At 37.2% G+C, this 17,013-nt stretch overlaps 1 protein-coding gene across 2 annotated transcripts in view; it reads left to right on the top strand.

Annotated features, from left to right (window-relative positions):
- Nucleotides 1-13,857, top strand: part of MAP4K5 (mitogen-activated protein kinase kinase kinase kinase 5) — a 126,516-nt gene extending 112,659 nt beyond the window's left edge. For both annotated transcript variants that reach the window (XM_070797392.1, XM_070797391.1), the window contains exons 28-31: nt 2,091-2,183; nt 4,823-4,893; nt 9,460-9,515; nt 12,215-13,857. In XM_070797392.1, the coding sequence (XP_070653493.1) occupies nt 2,091-2,183; nt 4,823-4,893; nt 9,460-9,515; nt 12,215-12,302 (308 nt within the window). In that variant the 3' untranslated portion in view covers nt 12,303-13,857. The remainder of the gene's footprint in view (nt 1-2,090; nt 2,184-4,822; nt 4,894-9,459; nt 9,516-12,214) is intronic.
- The last annotated feature ends 3,156 nt before the right edge of the window (nt 13,858-17,013 follow it).

Raw genomic sequence — 17,013 nt, 5'->3', positions numbered from 1 at the left:
AGTGAAGGAGAGGAAGGAAATGCCAGTTTGATCCCTGGGTCAGGAAAATCCCCTGGAGGAGGGTGTGGCAACCTACTCCAGTGTTGCCTTGAAACTCTCATGGGCAGAGGAGCCTGGTGGGCTGCAGTCTATAGGATCACAAAGAGTTGGACACAACTGAAGTGACTGAGCACACATATATACGTATATATAACTGAATTGGTGTGCTGTACACCTGAAACTTACACAATATTGTAAATCAGCTATATTTCAATAAAAAATATTATAAAATATTAAACTATGGAGAGATATGTATAGGTTATATGCAAACACTAGGCCATTTTATATGCCCAAGGGACTTGAGCATCCATGAATTTCGATCTCTTTGATGGGTACAGGAACCAATCCCCCATGGATACCAAGGGACAACGATAATTAGAACAGTTTGCGATAACCTTGGGGTAAAATTCTGTATAAACTATTCTGAGAGTTTTTTCATAAATCATTGTAATTAATGAAAAAATAGAAGATTATACTAATATGATCACTTATATAACATAAACTTTTAGAATCCTGTCAGTGTAATATTCTAATTTACAAATAGATTTGAGATCTTTACCTGTAGTTGTAATTCTTTTAATGTAGGGAGAGATGTTATTGATAGATGTATATTGTGCTATATATGCAGTGAAGAAGCAGAAAAACTTCTAACAGGTTTTTTTCAGTTTTTCAAACAAAGCACTCTGATTCCTAAAATCTGCTTTACTTGAATGCAATGAATCCTGCAAGTAAAATTCTCCCAGACTTGGAATTATATTTGAAACTTGGCAATATTCTCTGTGGTTTGATTCATTCCAGTATTTGAAAATTATTAAAGCTTCTCTTTGATGCTTAGGGTTATTTTTAAAATTGTTTCACTACTGAATTTGCCGTATTTTTGTCTTAATTTCTCTTTTCTAAAGCATTCCCTTTTGGATTTGCCTTATAGACTCATAAAGATCATCTAATATTATAGATAAGTAAACCAAATCCCACAATGTTTCATTTTCCCACTATCCCTTAAGTATTTTTGATTCTTTGAATATTGATAAGATTAGAGTGTTTTTTGGTTACTTTTAAGTGAATTCAGTGAATTCTTTTTTACTCAAAACAAGTAGAAAGCTCAGTACTGATTAATCAGATAAAGAGATGATCAGAATTTAACGGTAATAATGTTTAACCTTTAACATTAAACCCTTAAATACCTTCTGAGCCATCCAAGGATTTATTATTCATTTTGTTCATTTATATATTTTGTCAAAAAATTTTTAAACCTTTGATTAACTAAGCCTTCCATTTCCCAGCTATTCATGGTAAATGGGAAGTTGACTTTCTTCAGTTAGTTTTTTTTCTCTTAAGGGAGCAGAAAAAATTATTTGTCAACTATACAGTATAAAGCAGTTTTACCAAGCAGCAATAGAGATAGGCCTATAATCACAAATCATGATAGACAAATGAGGAAGTTTGCAGAGAGAAAACATCTTGCAAGTCAGAGCTAAGAAGGTTAAATTAAAAAACAAATGGGCGAAAGGGAAATAGAATTATTCACATACACTGTGTATCCCACAGTTTACTGTTTACTGATCACAGTTTACTGATAAAGAAATTGACTCTTGAGAGTACTATCTTTTTGTCCCTCGTACTTCTGTAGGATGTTAGTCACAGACTAAAGTTAAGAATACTGCTATATTACATATATGTTATGTAATTTGTAAGGGGAAAAAAAATCAACTCGTATTGCTGAATATTTAGGCATCAAGTTAACCACTATTAAAGAAACACTGCACTTTAAAAAAAATCAGAATGTTAGTGTTGAATAACTGTGTTTAAAAAAAAAAATAGTAACAGAGCTGCCATTTACAAAGGAGGCCTTACTTATATAGAACATATCAATGACAGTTTTTCACTGAGCATGCTTGAATCAAGAGAAACAATTTAACTTTATTAAGGTAAGGTAAAGGTAAAAACTCATGTATATCCATGTAAAGTATCCATGTAAAATCCATATATCAAGTTACATTTGTTTTAACAAATTTGTATTTCCAGTCTTGACTTGTTTTTTCTTTTTTAAGAATTTGTAAAAATTGTAAATCTACAAGGAAAACTAAAATCAAGTAAGAAACTGGCCTCTGAGCTAAGTTTTGATTTTCGCATCGAATCTGTAGGTAAGTCTCCGTTTTAAAATAATGCATTTAGAGAGCTTGGTTTTTTGTTCCTTCTGTTCTTAACGGTTACCTACACCAGCACGGTCTCATAGGCATTTCTTTGATATAGAAATGTTCTCTGTGTTCGTAAATACAATAGTCATTAATCATACTTGTTAAGCATTTAAAACATGGCTGGTGCTACATTTTAATTTTTTTTATTTTAATTAATTTAAAATTTGATGTAAATAGCCACATGTGGCTTGTTCCTATCCTATTAGACAGTGCAGGTCTGGACCATAATAATCTTTTATTGTTGTTTCCTGAATATTTAAAACCTGAAATCATTTCTTAAATTTCCACATATTGTTCCCTTTGCTGCATCAAGTAAATTATACTTCTTCCAGTACTTTCCAAATCATGAAGGTATTTGTGTGATGTGATTAACAGTGTTAAAATTCTTTGCCATGTAAGATTCTGATTGGTGTGTGTTGGTGGTTTTGCTTTTAGGTCTATTTAAATGTAATAGCTAGTTTTCCACAGAATCTGGAAAATACTGCTATGCCATTTGAATTTACTTCCTCGTCAATGAGTGTTTAACTCTGTAATATCATTGATGTTATGATAAAAAAAATTATATTTTATTATTTTTTGCATCCTCACTGATTAATGTCAGTAACTATTTTCCTCAGCGGTAATAGGACTTATGAAAAACTACTGTAGGTGGGAACATTTTGAATAGTCTATAATATGATTCTACCATAAGTCAAAAACAGTTAATCAAAATTGATTTTTATTTAGGCCATAAAAAATGTGTATTTTAAAATTAAATGTATATAACTTTTAAAAACATGTTTCTCACTATTTAGAAAATTTTCTGTTTGTTTTAATATTTTAATGGTTTCTCAAATGCAGTTTTGCCCTGTCTCAAAGTTTTGCCTTATCCCTCTGGGTAAACATCTCACATATAAATAATTTGCTTATGATTGGAAATTTTAATCTTCTTAAGCAGAAAACCTAAACTTTCTGTAATGCTATGACAAAAGGAATTTTGGAAATAGTTTCTTCTTTTACTCCTTTGTATTCTGGATATTGCATACTAATTCCTAAGATTTAATATTTTCAATAGAGATTCCAACATGTAGATCTTTAGATTCTCTTAATTTTAAGTGAAACACACTTGTACCTCAACTTTCTCATATGTGCCGGACGTTTTGGGAAATTTTAGTTGTTATACAAAAGTTTGTTCCTCCTAGGCTACAATCTCTTCTTTCCAGTGAATCTTGGAATAATTCCAAGGATGCTCATAGGGAAAAAGAGTCCTTTTAAGACACCTTTTAAAAATAAAGCCACTACCTGTTTTTTCATTTCGTGGTTAGTGAAATTTGTATAATTTGTCACTGTAAAATTATGTTTATTGAGGTAAATTATGTCTCCAGAATATTTTTACATTAACTTTTTAGAGTCAGTATTCAGTAAAAGGTATAATAAATTTCAATCACTTTCTCTCATCACCTTTACTGGTACAGGGCATATGGCTAACTCTTCAACAATTAAATTGGTTCTTTCCCTCATTCTTACTCCCTCACTCACTCCAGCCTCTGGCCAGGAAAGGACCAGAGGCCTGCTGCCCCCCACCCCCAAATTGGGATCCCTGCCACTCTGTAAACCATGAAGTGACCCCATGTGGGTGCCTCAGTGGGTCCAGACCTGTGCTTGGTGCCAGGCAAGACACAGAAATGGACAAGGCACAGGGAGAACAGGTTTCCTTTCAGCCTTCAGCCACCTCAGGGAATTGTGGGAGATGGATGAGGAGCAGGAGGGGACATGGCATGTCATGGGGTGGCCACACTTTGGGCCCTCCTAAAGTGGGTCATTCCTGAATCCAAAGCCATCAAGAAGGTGAGCAAGCTTGGCTCAGATCTGTGAACACTCTTGTGGGCAGCAGGTCCCACAAGCCCAGGGCAATGTTCCAGGGGACTCCAGAGGCCTGATAGGGCTGGGGTAAGAGTGGGGAGTATTGTAGCTGAGAGTGCCTAGCCCCTCCAATAAGAACTGGTTCACAGATCAGAAATATTCATGTATGGTTAAATTTTGAGACAGGTTTATTTTTGAAAATTAATTTTGCATTAGGGAAAATATGAGCATAAATAAAAGATGCTTCCTTAATAGCTACTTCTAAATATATGATAGTATTTAAATAGTCAGGTCTTTTATCCAAAAAAGCAATTATATGTTCTTATTATTTTATTTAGCCTTATAAGACAAAATTCATGGGGTCACAAAGAGTCGGACATGACTGAGCAACTGAACTGAACTGAACTGATAAGACAAAAGATAGTATATGAAAGAAAAATTAATGTGCTGATATCCACTCATCAGAAGCCCATTTTTAAATAAATGCTTGTTATAATATATCTTAAGAAAACTTCTGTGACACTGCCTCAATACATTATTTGAGCTTTGGCATGTCTTAGCCACAAAAATGTTGGGAACTAATGATCTAGACAGTGGAATTTTGCACCAAGTAACCTTATATTATCACTGATTAAAAACAGTCAGGGAAAAAAATAAATAAATAAATAAAAACAGTCAGGGAAAATGTATAATGCAGTGCTCTGTGCCTTATTTTACTCCTGATCTCCCTTTATCCTTTTTAGTATGCCTTCAAGACAGTGTATTGGCTTTTTGGAAACACGGAATGCAGGGTAAAAGCTTCAAATCAGATGAGGTAAGATTTCTCTAATTATCTCCAGGGATTCTCACTAAAGATTTTAATTGTTGCAATATTCATTTTATGCATTTTCTCTCTGAACCCATATTGCTATGTTTAGTGCCTTTAGTGCCGGTAGAACAAAATTGCCAGTGTTTTCCCTTCAGAAAATATCCAGTTTTGTATTTATTGTATTCTCAGTGGCCAAAGGAATAGTCAAACATGAGTTTACACAATTTCAGTCCTCTTATTTGTAATTTATAAATATGGTCACTAAGCTTACTAAACTTTTCTAAAGGTAATAAGCCTTCTCTATAGTCTACAACTGTGGAGCTTCTTTCTTAATATTATATTTAAAATTCTAAGTTAATATGTGTTGAATCACAGGACTAAGGAAAATCTAAGAAAATTTGCTCACTAAGTATTTATTGCGTACCATATACATTTAGGATGCTGTTGTTATTATAGCATTGAAGACATAATGAATATAATTATGAATAATATCAAACCCTTGTGATGTCTATGTTCCAGGCACTTTACAAATATTAGTTTATTGAAGGCAAGTAGAATAGTAGGGTTTTTAAGTACCATTCAAAGTAAGGTTGGGCTCCCCTGGTGGCTCAGACAGTAAAGAATCCACCTGCAATGTGGGAGACCTGGGTTTATTCCCTGTGTTGGAAAGATCCCCTGGAGGAAGGCATGACAGAGTAAGATTAGATATTGTTCATATTCCCTATTTTACAGGCAGAGAGGTTAACTAACTTAACGAGAGTTACAGAGCTAGTTCAGTGGCAGAGCCTAGATGTGAAGGGTTTTCAAAAATCTCTTCTACTGAGATCATCAGGATACATTTCATGTAGGAGATAGGACTTAGGCTCCCACCTTAAGAGATTAATTCTAGCAAAAATGTTTCCCATTTGTGTGAGTACCTATGTAGTTCTTTTACACCAAGGTCTCACAAATTTATGGACTTATAACTATTCCCACCTCTTATATGAGTGCAGAATTAGAATGCTACCAAGTAAAAATGACATAAATCAGCTGTCTTCAGTTTATCTAGTTACTGACCTATGTCACTAAATGTCACCAGAATGCTGCATTTAATGAAGCCTACAGGCCTCTTTACTGTCATAAGATTAATTGTCCTTAAGTGCTGTTTTCATTGTGTCAGTCCTGTGGTTAGAAATCTGTAGAATATACTTCACTGTCAGTTCAGGTCGGTCGCTCAGTCATGTCCAACTCTTTGTGACCCCAGGGACTGCAGCATGCCAGGCCTCCCTGTCCATGACCAACTCCCGGAGCTTATTCAAACTCATGTCCATCAAGTCAGTGATGGCATCCAACCATCTCATCCTGTCGTCCCCTTCTCCCACCTTCAGTCTTTCCCAGCATCAGGGTCTTTTCCAGTGAGTCAGTTCTTCACACCAGGTGGCCAAAGTATTGGAGTTTCAGCTTCAACATCAGTCCTTCCAGTGAACATTCAGGACTTATTTCCTGCAGGATGGACTGGTTGGATCTCCTTGCAGTCCAAGGGACTCACAAGAGTCTTCAACATCACAGTTCAAAAGCATCAATTCTTCGCCGCTCACCTTTCTTCATAGTCCAACTCTTACATCCATACATGACTACTGGAAAAACCATAGCCTTGACTAGACAGACGAACCTTTGTTGACAAAGTAATGTCTCTGCTTTTTAACATGCTGTCTAGGTTGGTCATAACTTTTCTTCCAAAGAGTAAGCATCTTTTTAATTTCATGGCTGCAGTCACCATCTGCAGTGATTTTGAAGCTCAAGAAAATAAAGTCTGCCACTGTCTCCACTGTTTCTCCATCTACTTGCCATGAAATGGTGGGACCGGATGCCATGATCTTAGTTTTCTGAATGTTGAGCTTTAAGCCAACTTTTTCACTCTCCTCTTTCACTTTCATCAAGAGGCTCTTTAGTTCTTCACTTTCTGCCATAAGGATGATGTCATCTGCATATCTGAGGTTACTGATTTTTCTCCCGGCAGTCTTGATTCCAGCTTGTGCTTCATCTAGCCCAACGTTTCTCATGATGTACACTGCATATAAGTGACAGCCCACTCCAGTGTTCTTGCCTGGAGAATCCCAGGGACGGGGTAGCCTGGTGGGCTGCTGTCTATGGGGTCGCACAGAGACGGACACGACTGAAGCGACTTAGCAGCAACAGCAACAAGCACGGTGACAATATACAGCCTTGATGTACTCCTTTTCCTATTTGGAACCAGTCTGTTGTTCCATGTCCAATTCTAACTGTTGCTTCCTGACCTGCATACAGAGATTAGAAAGTCTTCCTCAGTGATCAGTGCAAAGAAATAGAGGAAAACAACAGAATGGGGAAGACTAGAGATCTCTTCAAGAAAATTAGAGATACCAAGAGAACATTTCATGCACAGATGGGCTCGATAAAGGACAGAAATGGTATGGACCTAACAAAAGCAGAAGATATTAAGAAGAGGTGCAAGAATACACAGAAGAACTACACAAAAAAAGATCTTCATGACCCAGATAATCACGATGGTGTGATCACTCACTTAGAGCCAGACATCCTATAATGTGAAGTCAAGTGGGCCTTAGGAAGCATCACTACGAACAAAGCTAGTGGAAGTAATGGAATTCCAGTTGAGCTATTTCATATCTTAAAAGATGATGCTGTGAAAGTGCTGCACTCAATATGCCAGCAAATTTAGAAAACTCAGCAGTGGCCACAAGACTGGAAAAGGTCAGTTTTCATTCCAGTCCCTAAGAAAAGCAATGCCAAAGAATGCCCAAACTACTGCACAATTGCACTCATCTCACACGCTAGCAAAGTAATGCTCAAAATTCTCCAAGCCAGGCTTCAGCAATATGTGAACCGTGAACTTCCAGATGTTCAAGCTGGATTTAGAAAAGGCAGAATAACCAGAGATCAAATTGCCAACATCCACTGCATCATCGAAAAAGCGAGAGAGTTCCAGAAAAACATCTGTTTCTGCTTTATTGACTATGCCAAAGCCATTGACTGTGTGGATCACAATAAACTGTGGAAAGTTCTTAAAGAGATGGGAATACTTCACTACATCAAATGTGAATTCTGCTTCTTCTGCTAAGTCATCTTGCTTACCTTTTTCTTTTTGGTTTTGCTCTCATCCTTCAATTTGGGCCTAGCTAGAAGGAAATGGCAACCCACTCCAGTGTTCTTGCCTGGAGAAACCCAGGGACGGGGAAGCCTAGTGGGCTGCCATCTATGGGGTCACACAGAGTCAGACACGACTGAAGTGACTTAGCAGCAGCAGCAACAGAATGATCATAATGTAATATTCAGCCACTCCAGTCCACAGTGATTGGAACATTTCTGAACTTAATACTCTGAAAATAACTCCACTTAGTATAGCACCAGATTTATTTTCTTGATTCAAGTTCATTAGTTCCAGGACTTGCCTGGTGGCTCAGAATGGTGGTAAAGAATCCACCTGCCAGTGCAGGAGACACAGATTCAACCCCTGATCTAGGAAGATCCTACATTCCATGGAGCAACTAAGCCCATGTGCCACACCTACTGAGCCTGTGCTCTAGAGCCTGCGAGCCACAACTCCTGAAGCCCACATGCCCTAGAACCCGTGCTGCAAAACAGAAGAAGCCACCACAGTGAGAAGAATGTGTAACTAGGGAGTAGCCCCCCGTTCACCACAACTAGAGAAAAGCCCACACAACAGCAAAGACCCAGCACAGCCCCCAAAAATGAAATAACATTTTTTTATTTTTAATGATATTTTTAATACTTATTTTATATTTACATTGTCATAGTTTGGGTTCCTCCAAAAGCTGACCCTGAAAGAAGGATCCAAGTGGCAAGTAGTGTATTTGTGAGTAGATAGCAGAAAACAAGTGATAAAGTGAGGACCACAGAGAAAGGCAGAAAGCCAACAAAAGCATATTTAATAAATCCCATAGGGACTACTGAGGGACAGTGTGGGACATAGCTCAGATTTAGCTCACTCTAAGATGGAGACACAAGTGTGTTTACACACCGGCTGCTGGCCCCTGTTAGTGAAGAGTTGCCCCCAGAAGTATAAACTACCCACACTTTGGAATAGTAGCTGTGCCTGTCTGAGCACTTTCTTTAGTTTTGGAGAAGACAGAGCAGAGGAATACCACCAGTACACAGATGTAAGACACTGGTGCATGGGAGTCTGTCTGAGCTCTGCTGAAATCAGGTGGGCCATGAGACGCTACCTCAAGCATCTGCGCTGTAGGGGCTGTGCAGTCTAGCAGACTTATATTCAAATCTTGGCTCTCCCAAGTTACATTAGTTCTCTGAGTCTTTAATAATAGGGGAATGATAGTACATATCATAAAGAGTTCTAAGTAAAGTGCCTGGCCCATACCCCATACATGATGATTTGTTTCTAATAATAAGCAGTTCAGAAAAACTTAACTAAAATTTTTTCCATTTGAAGAATGGAATCAAAAACTATCAAAAACTATGATTCTAATCAATAATTGCTCTAGCTAAATGATTTTTAAATTATTATTTAAATAATATGGGGAATAAGATATTACTGATGGGTGTTTTCTCTCATAGGTTACCCAGGAGATTTCAGATGAAACAAGAGTTTTCCGCTTATTAGGATCAGACAGGTAATAGTTTGGTTGTTTTATTACCAAAGGAGTTCAGCAATTGTATTTTTATTTACACTGTCACCTCTGATTATATTTCAAACAAAACTCTTTTTTTCAATGTGTTTATTTATTTTCTTGAAGTAGGTTGGTTTAGAATATTTATGTTTCATATGTGCAGCTGTGTATTTCTAGTTCTGCACTGTTCAGTGTGCTCACCACCAGAAGCTCAGTTTCCTTCCATCAGCGCACAGTGGACCCCGTTTACCCGTTTCGCTCTCCCTCCACCCCTACCTCTTCCCTCTGGTAGCCACTCTGCATTTACGTGTTTGTTTTTGTTTGGTGTTTTCATTTATTTTTGTGTATGTTAAATGAAACTCTTAGAGGCCTCAGAATCTTAGAGAAATTTCCCCGTATCTTTATTAAGAGAGAAATATTTTAATTAGTCAGTTAAGGAAGCTTTCATTAGTGTGTGAGGATCATGATTCTAGAGATAGTTACTCTCAGCCCAGGCAGAATGTGTTAACACAGATATCTATGTCCCTAGTTGCATGATACATTTGTGGGTCTTTTATCATTTCTTCCTGGCATGTTAACTTCTGTTAACTGTTACTGCATAAATCCAACGGAATGTGCACCTTGTGACTTTAACTTTATATATCAGAAGATATTTGACTCAGTCTCTGAGCTCGTTCTAAAGCAGAAGGAATTATGTGGTCTCTGTGATCAAAGTGAAAGATAGGTTCTAAAACTATGCCCTCTTATGAAAAAAACTTATACCTTTTGTTCTTCAGAATCTATATTGTATACCTCTACAATGAGTAAAATACCTATTTTTCCCACCAAGAGTTGTTAACTGCAGCAAAAGATCAAGACCTCTGGTCTTCAAGTTCAGTCTAGTCACAATCATTGCTTAAATATTATACACTTAAGGGGAGAATTGGAGTTATACCTCCATAAAAATTTTAAAGAGACTTTTGTAAGGAGAAAAAGGATTTTGGGGAAATGACAGCTACCTTAGTAGTAAAGGGAAGTCCACAGAGCATGGCAACTAGTCCTGCAAAGAAAGAATTTGAGGACCATCTGGTAAATGACTCTAGAATGGGAGGCTCTTTCCTTCTCCAAAAGGAAGGGCTGACAAAAGAATTGTACATCATCCAGTGATCCTGGCACTCCAGTAAAATACAGTAAGAGAAAGTTCCTTTTCATAGAGGATAGGCATCAGAAGGCATTTCTTATAGTTACTTGTTTCCTTCCTACTCCTTCCTCTAGAATTTTCTCTTTCACCTATTCCCTTTTTTGTCTATATTGTTTTTCCATTTTCTGTCACTGTTTGCCCTAAAAAACTACTTTTCTCAAACCATTGCCTTGTCCTGGTTATCTTCTTACTTGAGAATCTCCTTGATTTTAAGATATGTATCTTAACCAAAGTTTTTGTCTTAATTTTTAAAGAGATTTGTTACACTATATTGTTTAAATATAGGTATTAGTGTCTAGGAGGAAAGAAAACTAACTGTAGAATATTAATAATGGGCAGTTGAATTATGGGTAATTTTATTTTCCCCTTCTGTTTTTTATAATGCATAATTCAAGTATATATAACTTTTCTGTTGTTTTCATTTAAAAGGTAATAATATGCTAGTTGTAGGAAATTTCTGCACTAGAAAAATGCACAGTATTATGCAACTCCCCCCTCGCATTTCCCTTTCTAGACTTTTTTTTCTGCATGGGCATATTATTTTTTATTTTGTTCTCAAACCTATCTTCCTACAGTTTAGAACCTATGATAATGACACTTGATTGGTTTTTGGGTTTTCTTCCTATTGGTCCTTTCATTGAACTCTTTCCCTGCCCTTGCTCCAGCGACAAGGGAGATGGCCCCACTTCATAGTTTTTAAAACTATTCTTTTCAGATATCTTAAAGATCTGTGTGAGTAGGTATCTCTTAAAACTCCATTTTATTCTCTTAAGCCTTCCTCCAGCCCCTTGTTGTTCATGTATATTCTAAAGCTTTATTATACTTTTGTTTACATGTATGAGTAAGCAAATTTGATTTGGGTTAGAATAAGATGAGACTCTCCTGAAACATTTTCAGTATTTTTGATATCTCAGTTGGTAAAGAATCCCCCTGCAGTGCAGGAGACTCCAGTTTGATTCCTGGGTTGGGAAGATTCACTGGAGAAAGAATAGGCTACCCACTCCAATATCCTTGGGCTTCCCTTGTGGCTAGCTTGGTAAAGAATCCCCCTGCAATGCAGGAGACTCCAGTTTGATTCCTGGGTCGGGAAGATCCGCTGGAGAAAGGATAGGCTACCCACTCCACTTCTTGGGCTTCCCTTGTGGCTCAGCTTGGTAAAGAATCCCCCTGCAATGCGGGAGACCTGGGTTCGATCCCTGGGTTGGGAAAATCCCCTGGAGAAGGGAAAGGCTACCCACTCCAGTATTCTGGCCTGGAGAATTCCATGGACTACATGGGGACACAAAGAGTTGGACACAACTGAGCGACTTGCACTTTCACTTTCACATTCATAAATCCATCAATTCTTACTCAGTTTTGTTTTTAAGCTATAAAACATAAAGCTCAATTTGACTATCTATGATCTCTGTAATCTTATGTGAACATGAACAGTGATATTCTTCTCTCCCAGTTTGATGTTAGTATTTGAAGATAAAATCTCTTTTCTTACTCTAACGAGATTTTTGTTTTGATTTAATTGCAGGGTTGTTGTTTTGGAAAGTAGACCAACAGAAAATCCTACTGCACACAGCAATCTTTACATCTTGGCTGGACATGAAAATAGTTACTAAGCAACAGAAACTGGTCTCAAATGACAGGAAAATGAATATACTCCACTGAAAGGAAAAATATCTTGAGGAAATTCAGTACAAACTATACTATGATTTGCTTTAATTGTTATGAGTTATATCTCAAATGATCTGTACTTTAAGGTAGGATTCAGTATTTTCTGTAGCTGGAAACAGCTATTCTATCTCTTGCCACTATGTGGTGGTTTTTTTCAAGTTTGCTTAATAAAAGCTATGAGACAAATAGTCCTCTAGTTCCAGGAAACACAGTCTTTTAAAAAAAAAATAATGTTTGTAACAAGGGTGCCATTGATATTTTTAGATAACAACTTGTGATTATCTTCAGATAGGTAAATTTAGTGACAGTTTTCTCATTTTATACCATGTTTTATTCCTTCTTAATGAACATAATTTGATAAAGAAATTATCAGATAAGCCTTTCACTTTTACATTGGCCATTCTGTATGTTTTTGTAAAATAGAATATTTAATCCTTATTTATTAATCTCTTGCTGGAGTGGTGTAATGTATCTAACTTTTAGTAAAGGAGGGTTGCAGAGCAGCTTAAATTTTTTTATAATGTGTAAAAATTTTGTTTACTTTTTAAGACTAGTACTTTGAGGGGTTAAAGGCTGTGTTTGGAGGTTCAGTACATACATGCAATTTTATTTAACACAAGTATTTTGTAATATTATTATCCAGAATTGCCTTAAAAGGGAGTTTTCTGTTTTCAACTACATATAGTTGTAGGGGGTCATACAGAAGATAATGATGATGGTCGAAATATTGTTAGAAGGAGTGTGTCTGTCTAGATGTGCCTACCGTGTGTATGTATTCTTGACAAGCAGTATAATATACCTGTGATTTTTTTTTACATTAGGGATAAGGCATAAGAAATTAATCTTCATATATATTACCATCCCTAATGTAGAGGGGGAAAGTATTTAACTGCCCATGATATATATTTTACATATACTATGCCAGAGGAGAAAATGTAAAGCAACTACACATGTATTCTTCAGTTTTTTACCATACATAGATCTTCATTTTGAGTAGGTTTAAGAAAAAAATCTTTAAATGAAATTTAATTCCTGATGGGATAGTATAAAATAAGTATTATAAAAACTAGTATTCTAAAGATAGGAAAGGATAGGGCCATTCTTGAGTTTTCTTCCTTTCTGCTATTGTTAATATTAAAAATTAAAGCATCACATTGGTACCTATTATCTTAATATGTTTAACAGTTACCTTTGAGATGATGAACAAGGGGTTAATAGTAACAAAGTATGGATTCTTTTTGAGCAGGTCCTTGAGAGGAAGACAGTGTAACTATCTCATTCAGTCTGTAGTGATCCCACATAGTAGGTATGATCATCATCTCCATTTTTCAGATGAGGAAATAAGGGGTTAGCAAGGTTGAGACTTACCCAGTTCACACAGCAAGTTAGTGATTGAGCCAGACCATGAGTCTTGTGACTCTGTTCCTTTTGCTATGCAATATGCAAACAATAAAATGTTATGCAAATGAAATATATAAAGTTTTGTCCTTTTAAAATGTATATATGATTTCAGTAAGTGTGTCACTGTTTATTTTGGTTATGTTAAATGGGGCCTCTGGACTGAAGGACACTGGATACGATAGATGTCAGGGAGTCCTACACAAAACAGGAAATAGTCATGTTGTGTTTACAAAGACCAACATCCTCCTCCTCTCTGAATCCTGGCTGCCAGATCTTCCCATCCAACAATATTGGAAGAGTCTTCTCTGTGCCATCTGACCAGTGCAAATGAAAAGACCTAAACAGATCCTGACATCAGACATGGCCTGGCTAAACTGCCCAGCTGGATAACTCTACAATGAAAATCATAGTTAATGTGCCCACCACCTCACGCATGCATCCGGACTTGCAGTTATTCTTTTAGTCCCATGCTATTAAAAATGATTAAACAACCAGGAGTTATGAAACATCCAAAGAAGCCTCTTACATGAGAGAGAGCAAACAATTAGGGGAAAAGCACCTAAAGGAAATAGACTATGAAGAAAGAAAAAAAACGTCAAAAGAAAAAGTATTTTTGGAAAGATGAATTTGCAACTGTGAATCAGGAGTTCAGTTCAGGTCAGTCACTCAGTCGTGTCCGACTCTTTGCAACCCCATGAACTGCAGCACGCCAGGCCTCCCTGTCCATCACCAACTCCCAGAGTCCACCCAAACCCATGTCCATTGAGTCGGTGGTGCCATCCAACCATCTCATCCTCTGTCGTCCCCTCAATCTTTCCCAGCGTCAGGGTCTTTTCAAATGAGTCAGCTCTTCACATCTTGTGGCCAAAGTATTGGAGTTTCAGCTTCAACATCAGTCCTACCAGTAAACACCCAGGACTGATCTCGTTTAGGACTGGTTGGATCTCCTTGCAGTCCAAGGGACTCTCAATAGTCTTCTCCAACACCACAGTTCAAAAGCATCAATTCTTCAGCTTTCTTTATGGTCCAACTCTCATACATGACTACTGGAGAAACCATAGCTTTGACTATACGGATCTTTGTTGGCAAAGTAATGTATCTGCTTTTAGGATTCAATCTGTGATGATGTTATTTCTATGCAAAAACTTACCTAAGGTTGAAATCAAACCAAAAATTTCCAGGTATTAACTCCAGGAAACCAAAATGTTATATAGGAAAGAAAAGGTAAATTGTGACCAGTGGCTGAATGCCCTAAAAATGTTAACAGTAAATAATAATCTGCTGCTGCTAAGTCACTTCAGTCGTGTCCGACTCTGTGCGACCCCATAGACGGCAGCCCACCGGGCTCCCCTGTCCCTGGGATTCTCCAGGCAAGAACACTGGAGTGGGTTGCCATTTCCTTCTCCAATGCATGAAAGTGAAAAGTGAAAGTGAAGTCGCTCAGTCGTGTCTGACCCTCAGCAACCCCATGGACTGCAGCCTTCCAGGCTCCTCCATCCATGGGATTTTCCAGGCAAGAGTACCAGAGTGGGGTGCCATTGCCTTCTCCAATAATAATCTAAACAAGTATATAACATAATTATATTGAGAGAGGATACGGTGGTGTGGAGGTAAAGTGGAAGAGTGGAAATCAACAGAAAATTAAAAGTTAAGCAACTTATTCAGTGACATGGAAATAAAATAATCTTCTAAAAAAGAAGGAAAAAGGTTTCTGAAGATAGATGCGGAGGGGCGTGCTTTTTTTTGTGTGTGTGTGACAAACTTATAGGACTATTCAGTTATTTATGTGCGTGCCTACAGTTTTTTTAATGTAAGAGAAATCTTTAAGTAAAAGCATGTTTCTGTTACATGACAGAAACAATATGAATAAACATACAAATTCAGCTTCTTATACTGTACCTTACACATAGTATGTGTGTATTAGTCACTCAGTCGTGTCCATCCAAGTCTTTGCAACCCCATAAACTCTAGCTCAGCAGGCTTCTCTATCCATAGGGATTCTTCAGGCAAAAATACTGGAGTGGGTTGCCATTCCCTTCTCCAGGGGATCTTCCCAATCCCAGGGATTGAACCTGGGTCTCCCACATGGCAGGCGTCTGAGCCACCAGGGAAGCCCTTAACGCATAGTAGGTATTCCATAAATATGGACTATAGCTAATGTATGCATAGTGTAGAAGAAGGCCAGTAATTGGGGGGGCAGGGTGGGAAACTGGTTAAGTAAATCTAGAAGGTCTTGTGACAGAAAGCATTTTTATCTTTTTTTTTTTTTTTTTGGCTAAACCTCCTGTCCAGCCTTCTCACCCACTGCTCCATTAAGCACCTTGGAACACTGGCCCATAGAGGTCATGATCATTCCACCTTCATTGCTTGACTCATAATAGCTCTCCCATCTGAAATTATGATTTTTCACCAAAAATTTTAATTCTTTATTTCACTCAAGGCACTGGGTTTACTCCACACAAGCCCTAACTTTTACATGACACTTCTGTTTATTTTCTGTTTTCCAGAATTTCTACAGCACATGTAGATTATACATCTCAACATAATACTCAGTTGTCACATACTGGCCAAACTTACTTAGCACTAACTCCTTACCTTAGGCAAATTACCCAACCTCTCCAGGCTTCCATCTCCTTATCTGTTGATTGGAGATCATGGCCACTTTATATGGTTGTTAGGAGGGTTAAGTGAGATCTTTAGCATTTAAGTTTCCTGCTTATGGGAAGGAAAAAGGAAAAAGCTGACTCCCCTGTTTTTCACTAGAAAGTTCACTAAAGGCATAAAGAGTGCATTTTCATTCTTTAGTTATATTCCTCTCAGTATGTCTCTCATTGGTAGACTCGTCATGGAGATCTTTAAATTCTGCTCTTTCAAGTTCCTTGCATGTTTTTTCATTAGAAAAATAGTCAGTACCTTGTGTCAAAGATTCAGGACACTCTTCCATACCAAACATAGCAGCAAGCATCATTTTAGGTTTTACTGAGAATCTCAGACTGTTCTTAATGGATCTTACTTAGGAGAAGACTTAAAAAACATTTGTTAAAAGCTACTGTATTGACATTAGGAATGAATCAAATATTCTCACTCTCACCACTTGTTATTCATTGTACTGGAGGTCCTACCTAGTCAGTTCAATAAAAGAAATCTAAGAAAAAAATAAAAGATTTGGAAAGGAATAAAAATGCCATTATTTGCAAGTAAACTGTCAGAACTGTCAATATAAAAACAATTATATATGCATATACCTGTAATAGA

The sequence above is a fragment of the Bos indicus genome, chromosome 10 (assembly GCF_029378745.1).
Source record: "Bos indicus isolate NIAB-ARS_2022 breed Sahiwal x Tharparkar chromosome 10, NIAB-ARS_B.indTharparkar_mat_pri_1.0, whole genome shotgun sequence".
In the NCBI taxonomy this organism is placed as follows: domain Eukaryota; kingdom Metazoa; phylum Chordata; class Mammalia; order Artiodactyla; family Bovidae; genus Bos; species Bos indicus.
Note: the sequence above shows the minus strand (reverse complement) of the source record. Positions and strands in the feature narration are given on the sequence as shown.